Raw genomic sequence first — 21,671 nt, forward strand, 5'->3', positions numbered from 1 at the left:
GAGTTAGGGATTGAGAAAGGCAAAAGTTGTGGGCTTTAATGCCTGCAGAGTCACTGACACTAGAGCCAAGCCATTCAGAGTGGTGAGCATTAAAGTCACCGACAACAACTATATTAGCTGATGGATAAAGAGAGAGGGCTTGTTCAATATGATCAGAAATAACATCAAAAAGAGTGCAGTCTTGAGATGAAGGAGAGCGATATAGAACAAAGAGAAAGGCAATAGAGTGAAGTGGTGCTAAACGAAAGCACATGAAAGAATAGTCTGTGGATTCAAACCTAGTTTCACGACAAACAGGTGAATTCTTACAAATGTAAATGCCCAGGCCAAGCATGTGACTATTGGAGTCTTTACGAATCAGAGGAAGATAACCATCAACACTAAGATCACAAGATGAGATAGCTGAACTCAAATTAGTCTCACAAAGAGCAAGTAGGTCTGGTGAACTTTGCAAGAGATAAGACTCAACAGAAGAAAAGTTACTTCGAAGACCACGAATATTAGTGAATGATAGGTTTAGAGAACTTGGTGATGATGATGGTTTTTTGTGTTTTATAGTTTTTGGTACTTTATTCATTTTTAAATTAGATTGAAGAACTTGACTCAAAGCATAGATAGTACTCAGAACACCGTTTAATTGCCCAAGCAATTGCCTCATTACTACTAATAAACCCTAAGCCGTAACAAAGGGCTCCAAATGTGGCCTCCGCAATGCACACCAAAAGTACAAACAGGGACACCATCCATGCGCAACATGGCACTGTTAATACTTTGATATTTTTCAGCTGTTGATGGAATCAGCCTCTCTGAGAGCTACCACAGAGTTCGGGAAACCTGACTACCTGCCGGCCTCAGAACCATAAAACTGAGTTTTAGAGCTGTATCCTCATAAGGAGATAATAGAATGAGTTGCCTAGTCATAAAAACAGTGACACAAGCAAACCCATGCATTGAGTCAAGAAGATCCAGCATTCAACATCCTAAACTGGAAACAATGTATTAAAAATACATCTGCGCCAGCCTAGTAGATGAAGAAGGGGTGCGAGGCTGGTCAACAGATAGAATCTGTTTACCCCTTAAGTCTTTGCCTAGGAGGCCTTCTACAAGACAGTAGCTGGGTGCATTTAACATCTGCCCAAGATGAGTATTTTTATCGAGACACCATCTCTAGCCTTTACTCAGCCAAGAGCCCCAAGGCAGGGGGTGTTTTAAATCGGAGTTGGCATCTCCTAGCCTTTGCCTAAAAAGGTGTATCCTACAAGGCAGCAGGACATGAAGCAGATTGTACTGGGTTACATGTTACCAGTAGCAGGATATATATATATATATATATACATATATATATATATATATATATATAATATATATATTAGGGTGGTCCTTAAAACAACTTTTTTTAAAAAAATCTGCTCCCACCCCTTAAATGTGTTCTATATAATACGAAAACACTAGGTTTAAATTTTTTTTGAAAAAAACATATTTATAGAGGTCCCCCAAGACCCTTTAATATTTAACGGGTCCCTAATATTTTCAAAAAAAAAGTTTCTCAAAAATAGGTCAACCTGGTACTCAAATGAAGCGCAATTATATAAAAATTTCAAAAATATTATTCATTTTGAAAAATAAATTTGAAGTTTAAACTTATTTATCACAATTATCATGAAAAATTCACTTATTTCATTTTTTGCTAAAAAACAAGATTTTTACGTAGTAAAACCTAAAATAACTGTATTATTTCAAAATCAATGTTATTTTTGAAATTTTTATATAATCTCGCTTCATTTGAGTACCAGGTTGACCTATTTTCGAGAAACTTTTTTTTTTTAAATATTAGGGACCCGTTAAATATTAAAGGGTTTTGGGGGACCTCTAAAAATATTTTTTATTCAACAAAATTTTAAACCTAGTGTTTTTGTATTATATAGAACACATTTAAAGGGTGGGAGCAGATTTTTTTCAAAAAAATTGTTTTTAGGGCCACCCTAATATATATATATATATATATATATATATATATATATATATATATATATATATATATATATATATATATATATATATATATATATATATATATATATATATATATATATATATATATATATATATATATATATATATATATATATATATATATACATATATATATATATATATATATATATACACATATATATATATATACATATATATATACACTTATATATATACACTTATATATATATACATATATACATATATATATATATATATATATATATATACATATATATATATATATATATATATATATATATATTATATATACACATATATATATATATATATATATACACATATATATATATATACATATATATATATACACTTATATATATACACTTATATATATATACATATATACATATATATATATATATACATATATATATATATATATATATATATATATATATATATATATATATATATATATATATACATATATATATTCACAATTATTATTATTATTTTGCTAACAGTTATTACTTTTGATGCGGGTGCAAAGTGAAAAGTGCAAAGAAATTAGTTAAATATATATGTGTACTTAACATTTCCTTTAGGTGATAATCCACAATATCGACTTGAAGTTGATTCTGACAGTGATGATGTTATTATCTGGATTCTTTTGACTCGTCATATAACAAACAGAGTAAAAGATTTTTTTTGAGGTTTTGTTTAATTGTAAAATATATCACTGTTATAAAATTAATCATAGCAGACTCAAGATAAAATTGAACAACTTTTTTATTTTAGAAATGTGATCTCCTATTTATCTTTTCTTATTTCTTTCTCAAATATTTTTTAAAATTGTAAAAAAACGTTGTTTTCAAAAGTTTTAACTCCAACATTTTGGATAAAAAACGTCTTAACTACTAAGACGTTTTTTATCCTGGGACTGAAATTGACTTTGATTTGATTAGATTGTTCTTTGATATTATTTTTCTTTGATTTTATTGGATTGTTCTTTGATGTTATATTTCTTTGTTTTGATTGGATTGTTCTTTGATATTATTTTTCTTTGACTTTAGTTGGATTGTTCTTTGCTGCAGCATGTGAAGGCATTTGTTTAACTTAACTACTTAGCAAAAGCATTTTGCAATTCATCAGAGGCATATGTTTTTCTTGTCAGGTTTTTAAAACATTGAAGTTTCAATCTCAAATTTTTAAAACATTGTTTCTATACACTTTAATTTTTAGCTATATTTATTTTCTAATATACTGTCAGAAAAATTTTAAAAATAAATAGCAAAAAAATCTTCAAAAGCATAAGGCAAAATATATTGTAGTGTAAGTATATGCATAGATAAGTTTTTTCAGGAAATTCTCGAAATTCCAGAAATTCAATTGAAGCCCCTTTAAGTTTCTGGAAATTTCTGGATGTTTTTTGTTATTGAGTTGTAAAAAAATGAACATCTTAAATATACAAGGTTTGCATGTAAGCAAATATGTTTTTTTTAAATACTAGAAATTCTTTTCGTAAAAAGTTTTGTAAATTCTGTTTTAAATGTTTACAAAAGTTTTTGTTGTCAATTATTACTATTAAGAAGAAAAAAATTTACTGGGTGATATTTACATTGATTTTAAGTTTAGCCCAGATCTTCGTACATTTTTGAAAATTTTTTTGTCAAATCATAGGTCTCATACAATATTCCAAAGCAAAGAATATCTCATTGGTGGTTGTCTATTTAAAATTGCACTCTTCCTATGCTTGAGATGATGCCTGCTTTCATCCTAATTTATTCTTCCTGGTTATCAAAACCGAACATCTCTCTGTATAAAGATGAAATTGACAAAACTTTGAAGAGACTATCAAATGAAAGTAAAAAACTAATAGAAAAAACCAAATGTAAAATGCAGTAGAAAAGCAAGGTGCAGAAAGAAAAGCTAGAATTGTTAAAAGTTTATTTTTCCAACAAAAAACTTTATATCAAGTTGCACGTTGAAATTCTTCCTATTTTTAAATCATTCATTTTAACTTTTCAAAAAAAAAGAATTGTTAGTTCATCAAGTTTATGACAAGCAAATTGAACTGGTAAAAACAATTTTAACTTGTTATATTAAGCCGAAGATGATAAAAAATATAGCAGTAACAAAGTTAAATTTTTTAAACCTGAAAGATAAAAAGATATATTGCCATTCAAATTATATATACCTTGGAACTTATGCTGAAAAATATAAGAATAATCCTGACTTGAACTCATTGTTTTTTAAGACCTTGCTAAAAGTAATTTAATTCATCTTAAGTAAATTAATTCATCTTAATTAAGTACCTTAATTCATCAGTTTACTTACTTGGTGAATTTCCTTTTAATAACCCTTTAGTAAAATGCCTCTCAGCGATTGACCCAATGTCTCAAGATCATGAAATTACAGAGAGAATGCTAAAAAAATCTCCCAACTTTATTCCCACTGTAGACATAAATAAAGTAGTATTTAGTTGAGAAGTTATGCAGCTTCAGAAAGATATAGCACTTCCACCCGTATTTGCTGATGGCAAGCCTGTACATCTTGACTATTGGTGGTCAGACATTTTTAAGCAAGCCTTCTTAAGAAGCGTGTGTGATTGTACGCCTTGTTCATCCACGTTTAAGGTAATTTTTTTAGACAACTTGACCACGTTTTTATATTGTAAGCGTTTCAAGGACTTGCAGCAAGAAAAGCTATAAGAAACTACAGAGATTAAAACAGCTTGAAGAAAAGAAACGAATAATTTATGAAATAAAAAATCTAGAATATTAAAATAAACTAAAACAATTGAAATTTCAATAAAGAAAAATTTTGTCAAAAAAATAATATACCTAAATATTTTACTGTTTTTGTTTTCTTTTTTTTTAGGGTGCTTTTTTCCTCGACTTGTACCAAAATTGATACAAGTTGAGGAAAAAAGCAGATACAAATATAAAGCAAGTTTTTTTTATATTTAATTTGTTTGCAACTTTTGTCAGCCAGTATATTAAGGAAATACTTTATTATTTGCTCTAGAAAAATGGACAGTTTTTAAATTTGCTTTTCAAATGTTTTTGCTAAACTTTTCTGTATTTATCAATGCACAGGAAAGTGAGTAATTGCTATTTATCTGTAAAAAAATTTATTTTATTTTTTAGCAAATTTTTCACGTAAAATAATAAAGTCACTAATACTAATATTCAAATATAAAATATTTGGTTGTTTTCACTACCCCCATTGAAATAGTCTGCACTTTCTTGGGATTCTCCAAATTGTGCATTTAAATCAATAGTTTATTTCCTGATGAATTATTGTTACTGGCAATGCTCCAAAAGCTTGTGGGCTACTGCTTTGTATTTTACTTTTTTAATGAAATTTTTAGGATTTAGATTTTTTTCTATTTTAAAAAAATGTCAAGTATAGCAAAATTCTTTTTTAAAAGCAGAAAGATGTGAAAACGAATAAACGTAAGAAAAAAGTTTAAAAAATTTCTTGTTGCAAGTTAGTTTCTTAATTATACGTGCTGATAAAAATTGTGAATAAATTACATCAATCAAAACTGTTGTTGTTATATTGTTATAAAAAAAATACTTTTTTCCTCAACTTGTATCAAATTCAATAGCTGGAATTAACAACCACCCTAAAAAAAACGAATACAAAAATTGTATAAAAATTTTATGAAAATTTTTTTTTGTCTTTAATTTTCTTTTTTCAAATTAACAAATTTTTTTAGTTTAGTTTATTTAATTAAAATTTGATATTTCGTTACAATTTTATTTTATTTTTTTAGAATTGTTTTTTTTTCTCAGTAGTTAAGTTAAGATTTTTGCCGCGAATTATTGAAACGCTTAAAAATTTAAAAGATGCCAACTGCCGTGGTCAGTAAGTCTAAAAAAATTACTTAAACGTGGACAACCAAGGCGTGCGACCACACTTGTTTCCCGGGAAGGCTTGTTAAGTGTAAAAAAAATTTAGAGCTTAGTAAAATTATCAAGGCATGCCTAAGTATTTTCAGTAGTCCTCATGTTGAGAAATGATTCAGCATGATGAACAACATAGTTAACAAAAAAGACAAATTGTCTTCATACTTCAACGTACTCTACTTTAGCTTTAGTTAAGTATCAATTATTAGCAAACAAAACCACAGCGCTTGGGTATTTTAAAAGACAAGATATATTGCTTGACCCAGTTAACAAAAATATCAGTGGTCAATTAAAAAAATGTGTGGCTATATTAAAAAAATGGAATTCCATGAGAAAAACAGAAAAGTTGAAGACCTTTTTTTTAAATTTAAATTCAACGCAGAAAATTTTTTTTTCATTCGCGTTGAATTTATTTTAAAAAACGTTCTTCAACTTTTCTGTTTTTCTAATGGAATTCCATTTTTTTAATATATTATTAATAGATTCTTTAACTATTTTGCACTGTTAGAACGGTGCAAAATAAAGAATCTATTAATAAAGTGCAGAAAAAGAAAGCTGACGTTTTGCAAAAGAAAATTGTAAGAATAAAAAGTTTCGGTTTCTGATCCATTGTCTGACATTTTAAATTGTAAAATTAAATGAGTTGTTACGCTTTTCAGGTTGCTTATGGTAAAACTTTTTTATTTTAAAAAATTTTTATTTTAAAAAATTCCTGGGGTTTTCATAAACTTAATATCTCATCTAAATATATAAGAAAAGCAGTAAATAGCAATAATAATTACACAAATTGTATTTAATTAAATATAAATAAGTTAACATAAAATAGAATAATAAATGCATATAGATAATAAAGTGTAATTATAATATAAAATACAATACATAAATACTAGTTCTCTTATTTGAGTACCTTTAACAATAAAGTTAAATAACTAACACAATTAAGTTTTTTAAAACACTTATTGCAAAAAAATTTAATTTAACTAATTCCTAACTCAAAAGTTATAAAATTTCTTCTGAATACTTTTAAATCAAAGTCAGTTATGTCTAAAAATAATGGTGTTATGCCATGATGTCATAGTTTTATCTGGTTTAACAAAGTATTCCAAATTTTAACTTAGATATTCCAATTGTGGTTTTGATGCTATCAAGCTATAACACACTAATAAATACAACATTTTTATGTTATCAAATAGATATTGTTAATTGTATTAAAAGTTGTAAGCTGTGTCTACCAGCCACACCTAAAAAATAAGACCATTTTTAAACCTAAAACACAAACCAATATTGTAACTGTTCTCAGTTACAACATTACTTATTAAACTTGTTTTACAATTTTTACAGTGTAATAAAAAATGTTTGAAATTAAAAAAATTTAAATTTAGGATGATTTTGCAGATAATAAAGAGTTCATTACAATACATGTTTATAAATCTAACGGAAGAAGAGTTTACTACCCAGGTAAAACGTCTTAATTGGATTATCTTATATATATATACATAAACGTTGAGGTCAGCAAAAACAAGCTGACATAATTTCTATGTTTTATAGTATGATCTTTATGTCAAAATTTTTTTACTGACCTTATGCTGACCTCTATTACTTTAAGGTTGGCAGTTAGTTGCCGACCTCATTTTTCCTAATTCCAAGGGCTGTATATGTATGTATATATATATATATATATATATATATATATATATATATATATATATATATATATATATATATATATACACACACACACTCACATGTTACTTATTATTATTGTTGTTAATATTATTGTTATTGTTATTATTATAATCATCATTATTATTATGAAAAAGAATGTGATATCTGTCTGTGTCTACATTTTGTCTGCAGTTAACTTGAAAACTAAATTGTTTACAAAAAAAAGTGATAAATAGTTGTTTTTAGATTTATGGTTGTTTTAGTGCTTCTAAATACAAAAATTTTCTTGTTTCATTTCTGTTGTAGATAGCGCTTGTCACTAATAAATTATGCAATTAAGATTTTTAATAATGATTTTAACAGTAGTTTATATATATTTTTGACAATATTTTATACAAATGTTACTTAGTGATCTCAACAAAAATTTAAAATGTTTTAATGCGTACACATTGAAACATCTCAACAAAAATTTAAAATGTTTTAATGCGTACACATTGAAACATCTCAACAAAAATTTAAAATGTTTTAATGCGTACACATTGAAACACCTCAACAAAAATTTAAAATGTTTTAATGCGTACACATTGAAACAGTTTAAAACTATTTTTTACTCTTGATTTTATACCATGAAAATTAAAATTAGTTATGAAATGTTTATATATATTATTATTATTATTTGATATTTTGTTTAATTAAAGTAAAGTAATATAATTTTTAATTAAAATAATTAAATAAAAATAATTATTAATAGAACCTTGATAATAATAGTGCTTGAGTTAAAAAATAGGTTTAACGCTTTTTAAATGTTTACAACTTTTGATTTTATTATTAAAAAATAAAAAATCAAGTCGGAGGATAATAAATTGTTAACCTTCCTACTATGCTTTTCAATTCGCTGAGTGTGCCTGGATTACCACTGCATGATTTGTAACCCAAAGTAGGATCAATGATTATTTTCCTTTAGAATTTGAATTCAAACATAGCATGGCAAGTAAACATAACTTTTTATTAGAAGGTTTACTGAAAACCTGATTCAGGTAACAATTCCAACTGGAAAACACTTTCAAAGAATATTTTTTCCCTAATTTGATATGAGTCCAACATGAAATAATTTACCATATATGATGATTTGGAGACTCTACTTGACTTTGCTAAGACTACCAATAAGTTATATGGTCAAAAATTTGATAGAGTTGGTATATATCTACCTGAACCCATGTTTATTCAGGGCCGGACTAACTTCAAGATCAGGAGTCAAAATACTTATTAAAATTGTGCTTCTATGTATTTCATTTTAAGCTTTAGGGTTAGATAATTATACTAGACCATTATTGACAAAAGTATCACAATACAAGCCTTCCAAAGAAGCCTGTGCAGTCACACGCCTTGTTCATCCACGTTTAAAGTAATTTTTTTAAAAACTTGACCACTTTTTTATATAGTAAGCGTTTTAAGGATTTCCTGCAAAATAAAGCTATAAGAAACTACAGAGAGTAAAACAGCAATGCTTAAAGAAAGGGTACAAGTACTATACAAAATAGAAAATCTAAACAGAAAAAACTAAAAATAAAATAGAAAATAAGGAAATAGATACAAGTCAAGGAAAAAAGCAGATAAGAATATAATGAAAACAAAAATATTTTTTGATATGCAATTTATTTACGACTATTGTCAGTCAGTATATTAAAATATACTTTATTTTTTGTGCTAGAAATATGGACAATTTTAAAATTTGATTTTCAAATGTTTTTGCTAAATTTTACTGTTTTTATCAACGCACAGGAAAGCGAGAAAGCTAAATTTTTATAAAATTTTATTTGTTAAATTTTTATTTTTATTTTTTAACGAGTTTTTCATATAAAAAATAAAAAGTCATTAATATTAATGTTCAAATATAAAATATTTGGTTGTTTTCACTACTCCCATTAAAATAGTCTGCACTTTTGTAGGATTCTCCAAAAAGTGCATTTAACCTCGATAGTTTGTTTCCTGATGAACTTTTGTTGTTGACGATGATCCAAAAGCTTGTGGGCTAGTGCATTGTTAATTTATTGAACTTTTTCAGCGATACATTTTTTCAAACATAGCATGTTTATTATCTATTATAAAGGAAACAATTTCAGACAGGCATCAGATGTGGTAAATACATTTATAAAAGAAACCATGCTTTTCTTTTATTTAATTTCTTTTCTCATTACAATATTTATTAATCAAATAGTATATTATACAAATAAATACTAATTTATTTTCTTATTTTCCTATTATATAAGTATTGAGAAAATGTAAAATATATTTTTGAAAGCGAAGACAACAAATAAATTAAAAAAAATTATATTAAAGTAAGTTCTATACCAAAACTTTTAGTTGCTGTTAAATTGTTATAAAATATGTTTTTTTCCTGAACTTTAAATTTGGTAGCTAAAAATAAAAATCACCTTAAAATAAAGAATATAATACAAGTTGTATAAAGTCTTTATAAAAAAATTTTTTTTTTGATTTTCTTTTTTTAATTATTAAATTTTTCTAGTATATTTAATTAAAAATTGATATTTTGTTATAAATTTGTTTTCTTTTATTAGAATTTTTCTTAGAATTGGTTTTTCTCAGTAGATAAGTTTAGCTTTTTTTGCTGCAAATTATTGAAATGTTTTAAAAGTTAAAAGATGCAAACTGCCATTTAAAGTAACTTCTTTAGAGACACTGACCATGGTCAGTGTCTCTAAAGAAGTTACTTTAAATGCAGACGAACAATGCGTGCAACCGCATGTGCTTTCTGAGAAGGCTTGCAATAAATGGGGCCACATTTGGTTACATGAAGAAGCCTTGGGTTTTTTTCGATAGCTTTAAGAACCATAGCAATGTGTGTGTGTGTGTATAAATATATATATATATATATATATATATATATATATATATATATATATATATATATATATATATATATATATATATATATATATATATATATATATATATGTATGTATATATATATATATTATATAATGTTTCTAAAATATTTGTGGTCATTCATAATTAATTTTTAAACAGTTTATTTACAGCATGAGGATTGTAGTTTGCATTTTATTTACATTGCAATCATTGATTTATTATGTGTTTTTTTAAACTAGTAAACAATTTTTATTATTTACACATTCGTACAAAATGTCAAAAATCAAGGAGAGGAGAAAGAAGTTAGATATAACACTTGTATGTTTCTATACCTACTTAACTCGCTTTTAAGCTATCTACCTATGAACCAACTACCATCTAATTGCAGTGTTCTTTGGTATTATTTGTACCTGACTCCAGCTAGAGATAAAAGATTCAAACCTATTAAATCAAACTTTTCATGTTCTCGAGCACGAGAGGATTTTATCTGCAAAGGAAAATACTGTTTACTCTGACAAAATGTAAATTTTTGGAACAGCGCTATATAAACTTTAAATCTTATAAGTTAAAGAACTTTCACATCTATCAGCCTTGTGCTTGTCAAAATGCGAGGTTTATGGCCTATGCCATACACTTTCTTATGCTCAATATGACATCCACAGTTGTTGAATATTTGACTCCTAAAAAGAAAGATATGGTCTTGTGGGTGACATATATTGTAGTTATTTACTATGGGCCTGTCTTTCTTAAATCCAGCAAGGCGGAGCATGCAGTTCTCAATGATTTAAATGCTCTTAAAATTGCTAAAAAAATTCAAATTTGATTGAGATCATGAAGTTAGACTCACTTCAGAAAAGCATGCGTAACATGGTATTTGTCTGACACACATGGTGTTTGTCTCTTAATGTTATCATTCTATCGATAGGTGATCTTGATCTGAAAGCAGAATCTAAGTTTTTAAATATAGTATTTACTACTATACTACTACTAAGATAGATATAATCAAGATTAAACAAAAGTTTACAAAAATATTTTGTTTTTTAATCCGTAAAAATAACATCAAATTGACCCAATTCTCAATATTTGAAAAGTTATCTTCAGCACTTCCAATTGACAAAAACAATTGAAATTTTGTTTTTAATTAAATTACTTAAATTTTTAAGTAAATTAATTAAATTAACCTAATTAAAAGTGATCAACCAAAACAGAAAATATGCCAAAACTGAAATTTCAGCCATATTAATTCTATACCAAATCCGAAGCCAATATTTCAGCAAACATTTTACCTAAAACCAAAATTTCTGCTAAACAAAATTAATTTCATTAGAAAATGTTACCTAAAAATGCAATTTTACATTTGCTGCCCATTTAGATTTGTTGTATTTATACATTTGTTGACTATTTTTTTGGCGACTTCTTTCCATTTTTAATAATAATATCGAATTAATAGTCCTAAATATATAATAAGAAAAATAAAATTACTGATAGAATAGACTACAACTAAATATAAAAATTATATATAAATAACTAAAAGCTTACATCCACGAAATATTATCCTTGTTCACTTTTTATCTAAACTATTAAACCAAATTTGTTTTTTAAAACAAAACATCAGTACAACATTCAATATATTATGTGTACTGTAACAATTTGATTATTTGCGGTTTTGATATATTAAAAAAGCCGATGGATATGCGCTATTTACTAAGTAAAAAGTTAAGCAATTTGGAAAGATAAAATTTCATTTTGAAATGGTAAAATATTTTATACTTGATTTTGATAATTTCATAAAATCTTACAATTACCCTGTGTCATTATTACATTGATGAAAATGATTTTTACTCTGTATATTATTTTATACTTATTTATAATCCCTTTTTTTATTTTTTTTTTATAAGATGTTTTCATAAGATACCTTTAAAATTTATTTTTATTAAATGAATTATTAAGAAATTATTTTTTCATTATATTATAAGTTATTTTAATTGCATTATTATTATGCTATATTATACATAGTTTTATTTTGTATTTAAAAGCTATAAAACTTTACTAATATTTTATAAACATAAAGAAAATTGTTGTTTTTTATTTATTTGGAAATATTCTATTTAAAAATTATTAAAAAATATATATATTTTTTTGCCTACATTAAGGTTTGTATTTAAGCTAAGTATGATTTTATGGTTATACCAACTTCAAAACTATTTTTGTTCAAAATTATTTAATATGTAATCTGATTATATTATGTCTTTGATTTTATACCCAGGAAAAAAAAGTACTATAGCAATTTCTATTGAAATTATTAAACATTTAATAGAAATCCTATGGAATTTTATAGATTTTTTATTGGCTAAATGTTTCAGAAGTTTAAAGAAACTCTATAGAACTTTTTTTTTTGGGGGTAGATATTTGAAATATATTATTAATGGTTTAGATGGTAAATATCTGGAGGGAACAAAAATTAACTCACCACATTACCTTGCTAAACTGAAAGTTGGAAGTGGTAGATCACAGTTTACTATTGTTGTATCACAGTATGAAAAACTAAACACAATTTATTACTCGCTAAAGGTTAGATTAGTATTGATTGTTTTGTAACTAAACACAATTTATTACTCGCTAAAGGTTAGATTAGTATTGATTGTTTTGTAACTAAACACAATTTATTACTCGCTAAAGGTTAGTTTAGTATTGATTGTTTTGTAACTAAACACAATTTATTACTCACTAAAGGTTAGTTTAGTATTGTTTTGTAACTAAGCACAATTTATTACTCGCTAAAGGTTAGTTTAGTATTGATTGTTTTGTAGGGTTAATTACTCGCTAAAGGTTAGTTTAGTATTGATTGTTTAGTATTGATTGTTTTGTAGGGTTAATTATGTAGAATAAAAAGTAATTTTATATTTAATTACGAGAGAGTTAATAAAATATTGACTAAAATGTTATGGGAATATTTCTAGTAGTAATATAACAACATAAATTATGTAAATAATGATGTATATACATTCACAGGGTAGTAATGCAAACACTTGTTATGGAAATGCATTTGGCTATTCTAGATGCTATGCTGTGGTTTCTATATCAATGTTTAAGAGCAGTTTTTAGCTTTTTTTAATTTTTTCTAGAACACTTTTTTAGAATGTTAACTTAATTATTCACATTCTATTGAAAAACAAGTCACACAAAATATAGACTGTGTAAGTAACTTGCATCACTGTTGTGCATGTCAATAGCATCACTGTTGTACATGTTGATAACGTCACTGTCGTACATGTTGATAACATCACTGTTGTATGTATTTTTTTTTCATCAATAAGTGCTTAAATACTTTTAGAAAATTTTTTTTCATTTTATTATACAATCATTGCAAAAGTATAAACACTGGTAGCTTGTTTACCAAAATATAATTGATAAGATTATTAATGCTATAGTTGATATTATTTGGCAAAATATTGGTGGTATAGTTGATATTAAACAAGCAATAACTGTTTGTTACATTTAACATTTTTATTTAATATTTTGGATATTGTTTAGAGTTTTAATCTTCTGTGTAAATATAAAATCATGAAATTTTAAAAAAAACTTACAAAGAATAAAAAGTTTTTTTCATAATATTTTAGAAGAGTATTAAATAAGATTATGAATTATAATTATTATTATTTTTTGCTATTGCTTTGATGTTATGATGTTTTTGAATTAAATATATGTTACATAAATATATATATATATATATTTATGTAACAAAGTATTTTTTTCTTTACATAGGTTTTTTCAAATATGAAGTTTACCATTGGTCCTGTCCCAGAGATATACTCATCCAAAAAAAAAGTCAGCATTTTATAAAATTTGTGTAAAAATATTATTTAAAATTTATATATTGTTTATTTTTATACATTTACAGGAAATTTTTCATCTTTATACATTAAAAGGAGTTTAGTAATTTGTTTAAATGCTGCAGCAGGCTATCAGTCAGTGTGAAACTGCATACTCAAATAGTAGCTGAAAAAGATTTGGGATGTAATGGCTGTTTATTTCAACTTAAATTTTTATAGATTATTTAAGTTTATGTATTTTACTTAAATTGATACACTTTTTTTCAAGTGTTTTCAATTTAAGTTTATGTAGGCAATCTTTATATACAAGTGTTCTTAGAGAAAAAGTCAATTTAGTTGGTAACATTTTTTTTGAAGCATTGAAGTATTCTATAGAAGCTTAAAAAGTTTAAGAAAGTGGAAGTGCCAATGATTCTGAGCATGATTTTAAAGGTGTTAAATACTGAACAATAAAATAAGCTAATATCTTGTATCTTTTAGATAAAGTTAAAATTTTTCATATTAATAACATCAAAATTCGCCTCTAAAATGGAAATTTAAAATGTAAAATTCGCAACTAAAATGGAAATTTAAAAGCTTTTCCTTTTTTTCATGAAAAAAAGTCCTGATCTTCAAAATAAGTAAAAAGACAATTCTGATCTATAAAATAAGTAGAAAGACAATCAAAATATGTCAAGAAGTTTTCATGAAAAAAAGTCCTGATCTACAAAATATGTAAGAAGACAATTCTGAGGACAATCAAAATATGTCAAGAAGTTTTCATGAAAAACAGTCCTCATTTACAAAATATGTTAGAAGACAATTCTGAAGACAATCAAAATATGTCAAGCAGGCAATTCAGAAGGCAATCTTGCTGTAAAAAATTGCTTTAAATCTTCCATAATGTCCATTCAAAATACAAAATGGAATTATAAAACTCATCCAAACCACTTAAGAAGCATAGATGTTAAAAACATAAGAAAAAAATGAATAAAGAAATAAAAAAGAAACATTAAAATTAATTTTGCCACCACAAAGATAATGCAGCGATGGTCTATCCCCTTTTTATTAAAACATTGTTTAGTGTATTAATAGTTGTTAATGAATCATTAAATATGCAACAGTTGTTATTTTTAACATTTTTTATAAGTTTTTAAGAATTCTTCAATTTTTGATCAAAGTTTGGTTCTTTTTTTAATTGTGGACAAAATTTATTTTATATTATTTTCTAGCTGTGAAAAATTCTAACTTTTTTCTTCAAATCAGGGTACTTTTAGATTTACATTTAGAAGTAATGCTTTTTGACTAAATTTTGAAAAAATGCTTTTTGACTAAATTTTGTTGTACCACATTTTGTTGTAGAGAATATTGTATATGTTCATGTTCTTTTTTTCACCTACTCATTTAGATTAATATTCATAAAAGATTTTTGTTATTAATTCTTTTACATTTAATCCAAGACCATGCCATGTTAGATAATACTTTTTGTTGTTACTTCTGTCACATTTAAAACCATGTCTTGTTAAGTAATACTTTTTATTATTATTTCTTACATTTTTTACAAAAGTAACAAAGCGCAATAAACATTAAATTACGCTATTAATATTTAGTTTATCGAAATTCTTTTAAATTGTATAACACTTGTAAAATCACTGTTAATGATTTTTTATATAAAGAATTAATAAATATATATGTATACTTTTTTAATACATTTTAATTTTAATACATGCGGTAGTGGTGTAGTGGTAAAGCGCTTGCTTCATAAGCGAGAGGTTTCAAGTTCGATCCCCATCACATTCCTGGTAGTACCGCACCCAACTCGTTTCTCCATGCAGCAGCCTTATTCTTCAAGGTTCGTGTTTTGGAGTTATAAAGTTGAGAGAGGGTTATAATCACAAATAAGTAGCCTCCTCGTCTGTAGTGGCCTTCTCAGCCTTGAGGTGAATTAACTTTAAAAAAAACATTTAATTATTTATGTCTTTAAAAAGAAAAAAATTTTTAATCCAAGACCATGCCATGTTAGATAATACTTTTTGTTGTAACTTCTGTCACATTTAAAACCATGTCTTGTTAAGTAAACCTTTTATTATTATTTCTTACATTTTTTTACGAAAGTTAAGCTTCGCACAAGTTGGTAATTGCTGGATTGTTACCTGGGTAGTTGTTGGATTGTTACCTGGGTAATCCTAATTTGAAGCTCTCTGTACCTATCTGTATTTCTTGTATGCTTGAAAAATTGTTAACTTTTTTTCATTTCAGAACTGGTTTAATTTCATTATCATTGTTTTGCTGAATTAAGGAATTAGTCTAAAGTTTAAAATTAAATTTTACTTTAACTTTTGTTTTATTAAAAAAGAACAGTGATGCAACAATTATTTTAAGACATTTTTAGGATAGATACTAAATCAGCATTAGACAGAAATATTTTATAGATATATACAATAGTTAAAAATTAAAATTTTCAGGCTGTATTGGAGCAAAAACATTTGTTGAATTATAAAAAATAAAAAAACTTTGAACACTCAGACAATTTTTTGAAACTTCTTGCATTTTTTCAAGATTTCTTTACATATAATTTAAATTTGTGTCAATGCTTTTTAGATAACAATGTCCTGGACTAAACAGTCAGCTGGTGGATCGCTAAATTCCCCATCATATGAAAATAATCCAAAAATATTGCTTGAACTTATCTCTAATACTGCATCTAATTTGCTTATAAAAATTGAAACTAGTCGGTATATATATTTATTCTATTGATTCATAATTTTTTCATAAATTTATTTTAAAAGCCTTTATTAGAAGAATCTTAATATATCAAAAACAGTTTAAAAAAAAAGTAAATTGTTGCCAAACAAAAAAATTGTATCAAATGCTATTCCATTTTATTAAATGTGTTTTTCTATATTTTAACTTAATTGCTTAACTTTATTCAAGTAAACCTATATTATTTTTTTCAGTTAATTCTGTTATAGTAATTAATTATTTCAAATAGTAATTAACCATATAGTCAAATAGTAATTATGTTATATAGTAATTAATCATATCAATTCTTTTCAATCAAAAATTTTTTTATTTGAAAGTTTTTTCTTCAAATTGTTTATAAATAATGATGTAAAACAACATGATTAGATTATTACTGATCTTGATGCTAATAAAGTAGATAGGTTTAACAGCAATGTATGATGGAGAAAAAGCATTAGTTTTGATCATTTTAAAGAAAACAAATTCTGACTTATAACCTAGTATCAAATTAAAAAGATTTATACATTATATAGGCATTGTTTATATAACTTTAAATTTATGCATTTTAACTGCAACAAAATTGTATTTTTAGTTAATCCAAAGCCTACTTGACTATGTTTTATATTATAACAGCATAAAGCCGGACCCAGATTATTAAAACCCTTTTAAGTTTCAATCGTTATCTAGCTCTTTAAACTTCATCTTTTCAGTTACTTCCAACTTTTATAGTGGTTGCTTACAACCTTGTTAGAAGCGGAGATGTAAATAAAAAAAAGAAAAAAAAAAAGAATGTTACAAAGCAACAGATTCCTTCTACCAAATACCAGCGTTTTACAATATTTGCTGTAAAAAAAGGTCCTCAAATTTTAATTTGGGTGGCATCCATATATGGTTGATGCCGTCAAAAATGGTATAGAATAGCCTCTGTATATATATATATATATATATATATATATATATATATATATATATATATATATATATATATATATATATATATATATATATATATATATATATATATATATATATATATACACATATATATATATATATATATATATATATATATATATATATATATATATATATACACATATACACATATATACACATATACATATATATATATACACATATACATATATATATACATACATATACATATTTATATATATATGTGTGTATTTACACTTATAGTATCACTTACGGGGACAGATTTTACAAAAAAATGATGCTTACAGGGACAAAAAAATTAATGGGTTACTGCTACATTGATTGCTACATCGGCTGAGGGTTTGGTTAGGGTCAGTATCAAGGTCAGGCTAAGGGTTAGGGTTACAGCAAGGTTTGAATATGGTTATATTACTGTAGTTAATTGTTTTTGTAAGTAGATGAAAATAAAAATGAAATATAATATATAATAAAGAAATAAAAATAACAAAAATAAATATAAAAAAAATATTTTTATAATAAATAATAAATTTAAATATGTATAAATAAAAATAGATATAAAATAAAAATTACACAAAAATATATATATATATATATATATATATATATATATATATATATATATATATATATATATATATATATATATATGGTCATCTTTAATTTTTACCAAAAAAAGTAAACTTTTTAGCCTTTTTTTGAAAAAGAAAAAATTTTACAGCACTCCTTGCATGTTCTACCTATTTATCAGTTGATGTATGTAAACAGTAAAAAAACAAAAATAAAACCATTCAAAATGCTTTTATTTTTATTAAAAAAATAAAAAACTTTAGTTCGCATTTTTGAGATTTTTTTGTTAAAAATTATAAAATTTTATTAGTTTCCTAAATTAATTTTATAATTTTTACATAAAGTGTACTTAATTTTGTCATTTTCAAAGACAAAAAGTTGTTAAGAATCGTTTTTTATTAATATTTATATTATTTTTATAAAATTTATTAATAACCCGTTAATAACCTAAATTTGTTAATAACTTGTAATAGGGCAATATATAACAATATTACAGCAAGCACTAATTCTACACAATAGTAATCAATTGAGTAGATTAAAATTTGATCATTATAATCAAATGTAACCTATCTTTCGGCAATTATTAGTTATTAGCATTTTCAAAAAAATTAAATTCTATTTGAAAAATCTGTAAGAACAACTGAGATTCATAAATCATGAGGTAAGTGACTCGTAAAACATTTCTTAAACATGGTCATTATCAATTATGGTACCAAAAAATACATAAGAGCTTAGTAATAACAGAGTGTTCCATTAATGTTCCTCTTTATTAATAAACCTTCATTAAAATGAAAGAGAAGAGGCAGACTCTGTTTTAAAGGTACTGTGTTAAAAAAAAGTTAAAAGCATACAATAACTTGTTATGGTCACTAACTCAAGTTATTATTTTTAATGACAATGATAAAAACAATATATAAGCACAAAATAGCTATAGCACAATTAACCAATAAAAAAAGGCTTTTTAATGTTACCACTAAACAAAATTATTCTTACCTCGATAGTTTAGAATTTCTGTTTTTTCATAACTGTTGACTAATGATTAACACAGTGTAAACTTCATATCATAAATTTACTAAATTAAAACCATGTTTCAACAGTAAGCAAGCTAATAAAGCAATGACAACTATAGCCATCTTCAAGGTTTTTTCCTTCCTAAGTAAATTTCCTAACTAAAGTAGACTTTATTTACCTAAGTAAAAAGAAAATTATAACAGGTCTAACATTATAATTGTTACCGAGATTGTTTTACATCTTCATGTAAGACATCATTCTGCATGCTTCTTAGATTGCTTTGGTTGTTTCTATGAAAGCGAGACACTGCTCTTCTTTAATTTTAACATATGCACCAGCAGCATTATGCTAAAATAGTTTCTTGCCATAAAATGTTGAACAGAAGTTTTCGTCTTACTGAAGGTCCATAATTGTAAAGCTGAGATAATTTAACATGATTTCTAACTAGTTTTGCATGTTCAGGGCTGTGCACCAATTGAATGCACAATCTCTTGGGAAAAAAAGTGAATAAACCGTAGGATCTAAATTAGCTGACATACTTAGTATAACTTCTAAATGACTGTTTGGGTAAATAACTTCACCATCTTCTATAGCAAATACAAAGAAGCATGGAGACTACTTCCAGCAACAAAGAAGCACGGAGAAGCATGGAAACTACTTCCAGCAACAAAAAAAGCAATTCAGCTTTTTTCATTCGCTCTAAAAAATAAAACAAAACCTGCTTAAAATATTTTGAAAAAGACTAAACCAAAAAGAAATTGCACAGTACTTTTACTAAACTACTTTTACCAGTCATTTTAGTACTAACTTTTAAAAAAATAAAACAGGCAATAAAAACATTTAATTAAATTTTTATTGTAAAATTAAACAATGAACATTTCTTCTTAAATAGTAAGAAATTTTGTCAGTTCTAATTTGCTTGTAGACCTTGCTTGAAAGACCTCATGGAATAATGAAGCACAATAAGAAAAGCCAAAAAAACTACTTTAAAATGATGTAAAAGGACATTCTATTTTAACCAATTAGATTCGTTATAACAATTGTAACTAAGCGCATTGAACAGTAACAAAGCGCAATAAACATTAAATTACGGTATTAATATTTAGTTTATCGAAATTCTTTTAAATTGTATAACACTTGTTAATGATTTTTTATATAAAGAATTAATAAATATATATGTATACTTTTTTAATACATTTTAATTTTAATACATGCGGTAGTGGTGTAGTGGTAAAGCGCTCGCTTCATAAGCGAGAGGTTTCGAGTTCAATCCCCACCACATTCCTGGTAGTACCGCACCCAACTCGTTTCTCCACGCAGCAGCCTTATTCTTCAAGGTTCGTGTTTTGGAGTTATAAAGTTGAGAGAGGGTTATAACCACAAATAAGTAGCCTCCTAGTCTGTAGTGGCCTTCTCAGCCTTGAGGAGGTGAATTAACTTTAAAAAAAACATTTAATTATTTATGTCTTTAAAAAGAAAAAAATTTCTAAAAATTTTTTTTTACACAACAACATTAAAAAAACGATTGTCTCTTTTATAAATTTTTTATAAGAATTTTAAGTTTATTATTCCATATGAAACTAAAAACTTGATTTGAATAATTGTAGCCTTTTATTTTTTTAATTTTATTTTAGTTGAGTTATATTGTTATTTTTTGTGTTTTACTTCTTTTTATTTTTTTTTGTTAAGATTCCTATTCTTTCTTCTTTTCTTTTTTTTAATTTATCCAAGTTATTTTTTTTTTTTTTTTTTTGTTAAATCTAGATAAGTTTATTTGGGGCATTTTTGAAATGTTCAAATTTTCAAAACATAATAACAGCTGTGGTCAAATTATCAAAACGAACTATTGTTTGCACGGTAAAATAAAAGGGTGTCTGAGCAAGACTATATATAGAGAAAGAGTCTTGGTCAGAATGGTCCGCCTGTAATCAAAATTTAAATTCAATGGATTTTTTTGCATAGGGTTGCATGATGAAAAAAATAAAAAAAGTGAGATGCAATAATTTAAATAATTTCATAATTTTACAAGTCAATTTGTGGTAAAATTCCTGGTGATCCGATTTGCGTTGCACTCTGCTGCAAGTCAGGCTGATTGTCATTCGATGTATGTACTGAA

At 25.5% G+C, this 21,671-nt stretch overlaps 1 protein-coding gene across 2 annotated transcripts in view; it reads left to right on the forward strand.

The window, feature by feature from the left end:
- The window catches only part of LOC100215853 (calpain-7), a 76,712-nt gene that overhangs the window by 44,821 nt on the left and 10,220 nt on the right, over positions 1 to 21,671 (forward strand). For both annotated transcript variants that reach the window (XM_065810696.1, XM_065810697.1), the window contains 5 exons: positions 2,604 to 2,692; positions 7,295 to 7,370; positions 12,901 to 13,037; positions 14,232 to 14,294; positions 16,880 to 17,013. In XM_065810696.1, coding sequence (XP_065666768.1) covers positions 2,604 to 2,692; positions 7,295 to 7,370; positions 12,901 to 13,037; positions 14,232 to 14,294; positions 16,880 to 17,013 — 499 coding nt within the window. The remainder of the gene's footprint in view (positions 1 to 2,603; positions 2,693 to 7,294; positions 7,371 to 12,900; positions 13,038 to 14,231; positions 14,295 to 16,879; positions 17,014 to 21,671) is intronic.

The sequence above is a fragment of the Hydra vulgaris genome, chromosome 11 (assembly GCF_038396675.1).
Source record: "Hydra vulgaris chromosome 11, alternate assembly HydraT2T_AEP".
In the NCBI taxonomy this organism is placed as follows: Eukaryota; Metazoa; Cnidaria; class Hydrozoa; order Anthoathecata; family Hydridae; genus Hydra; species Hydra vulgaris.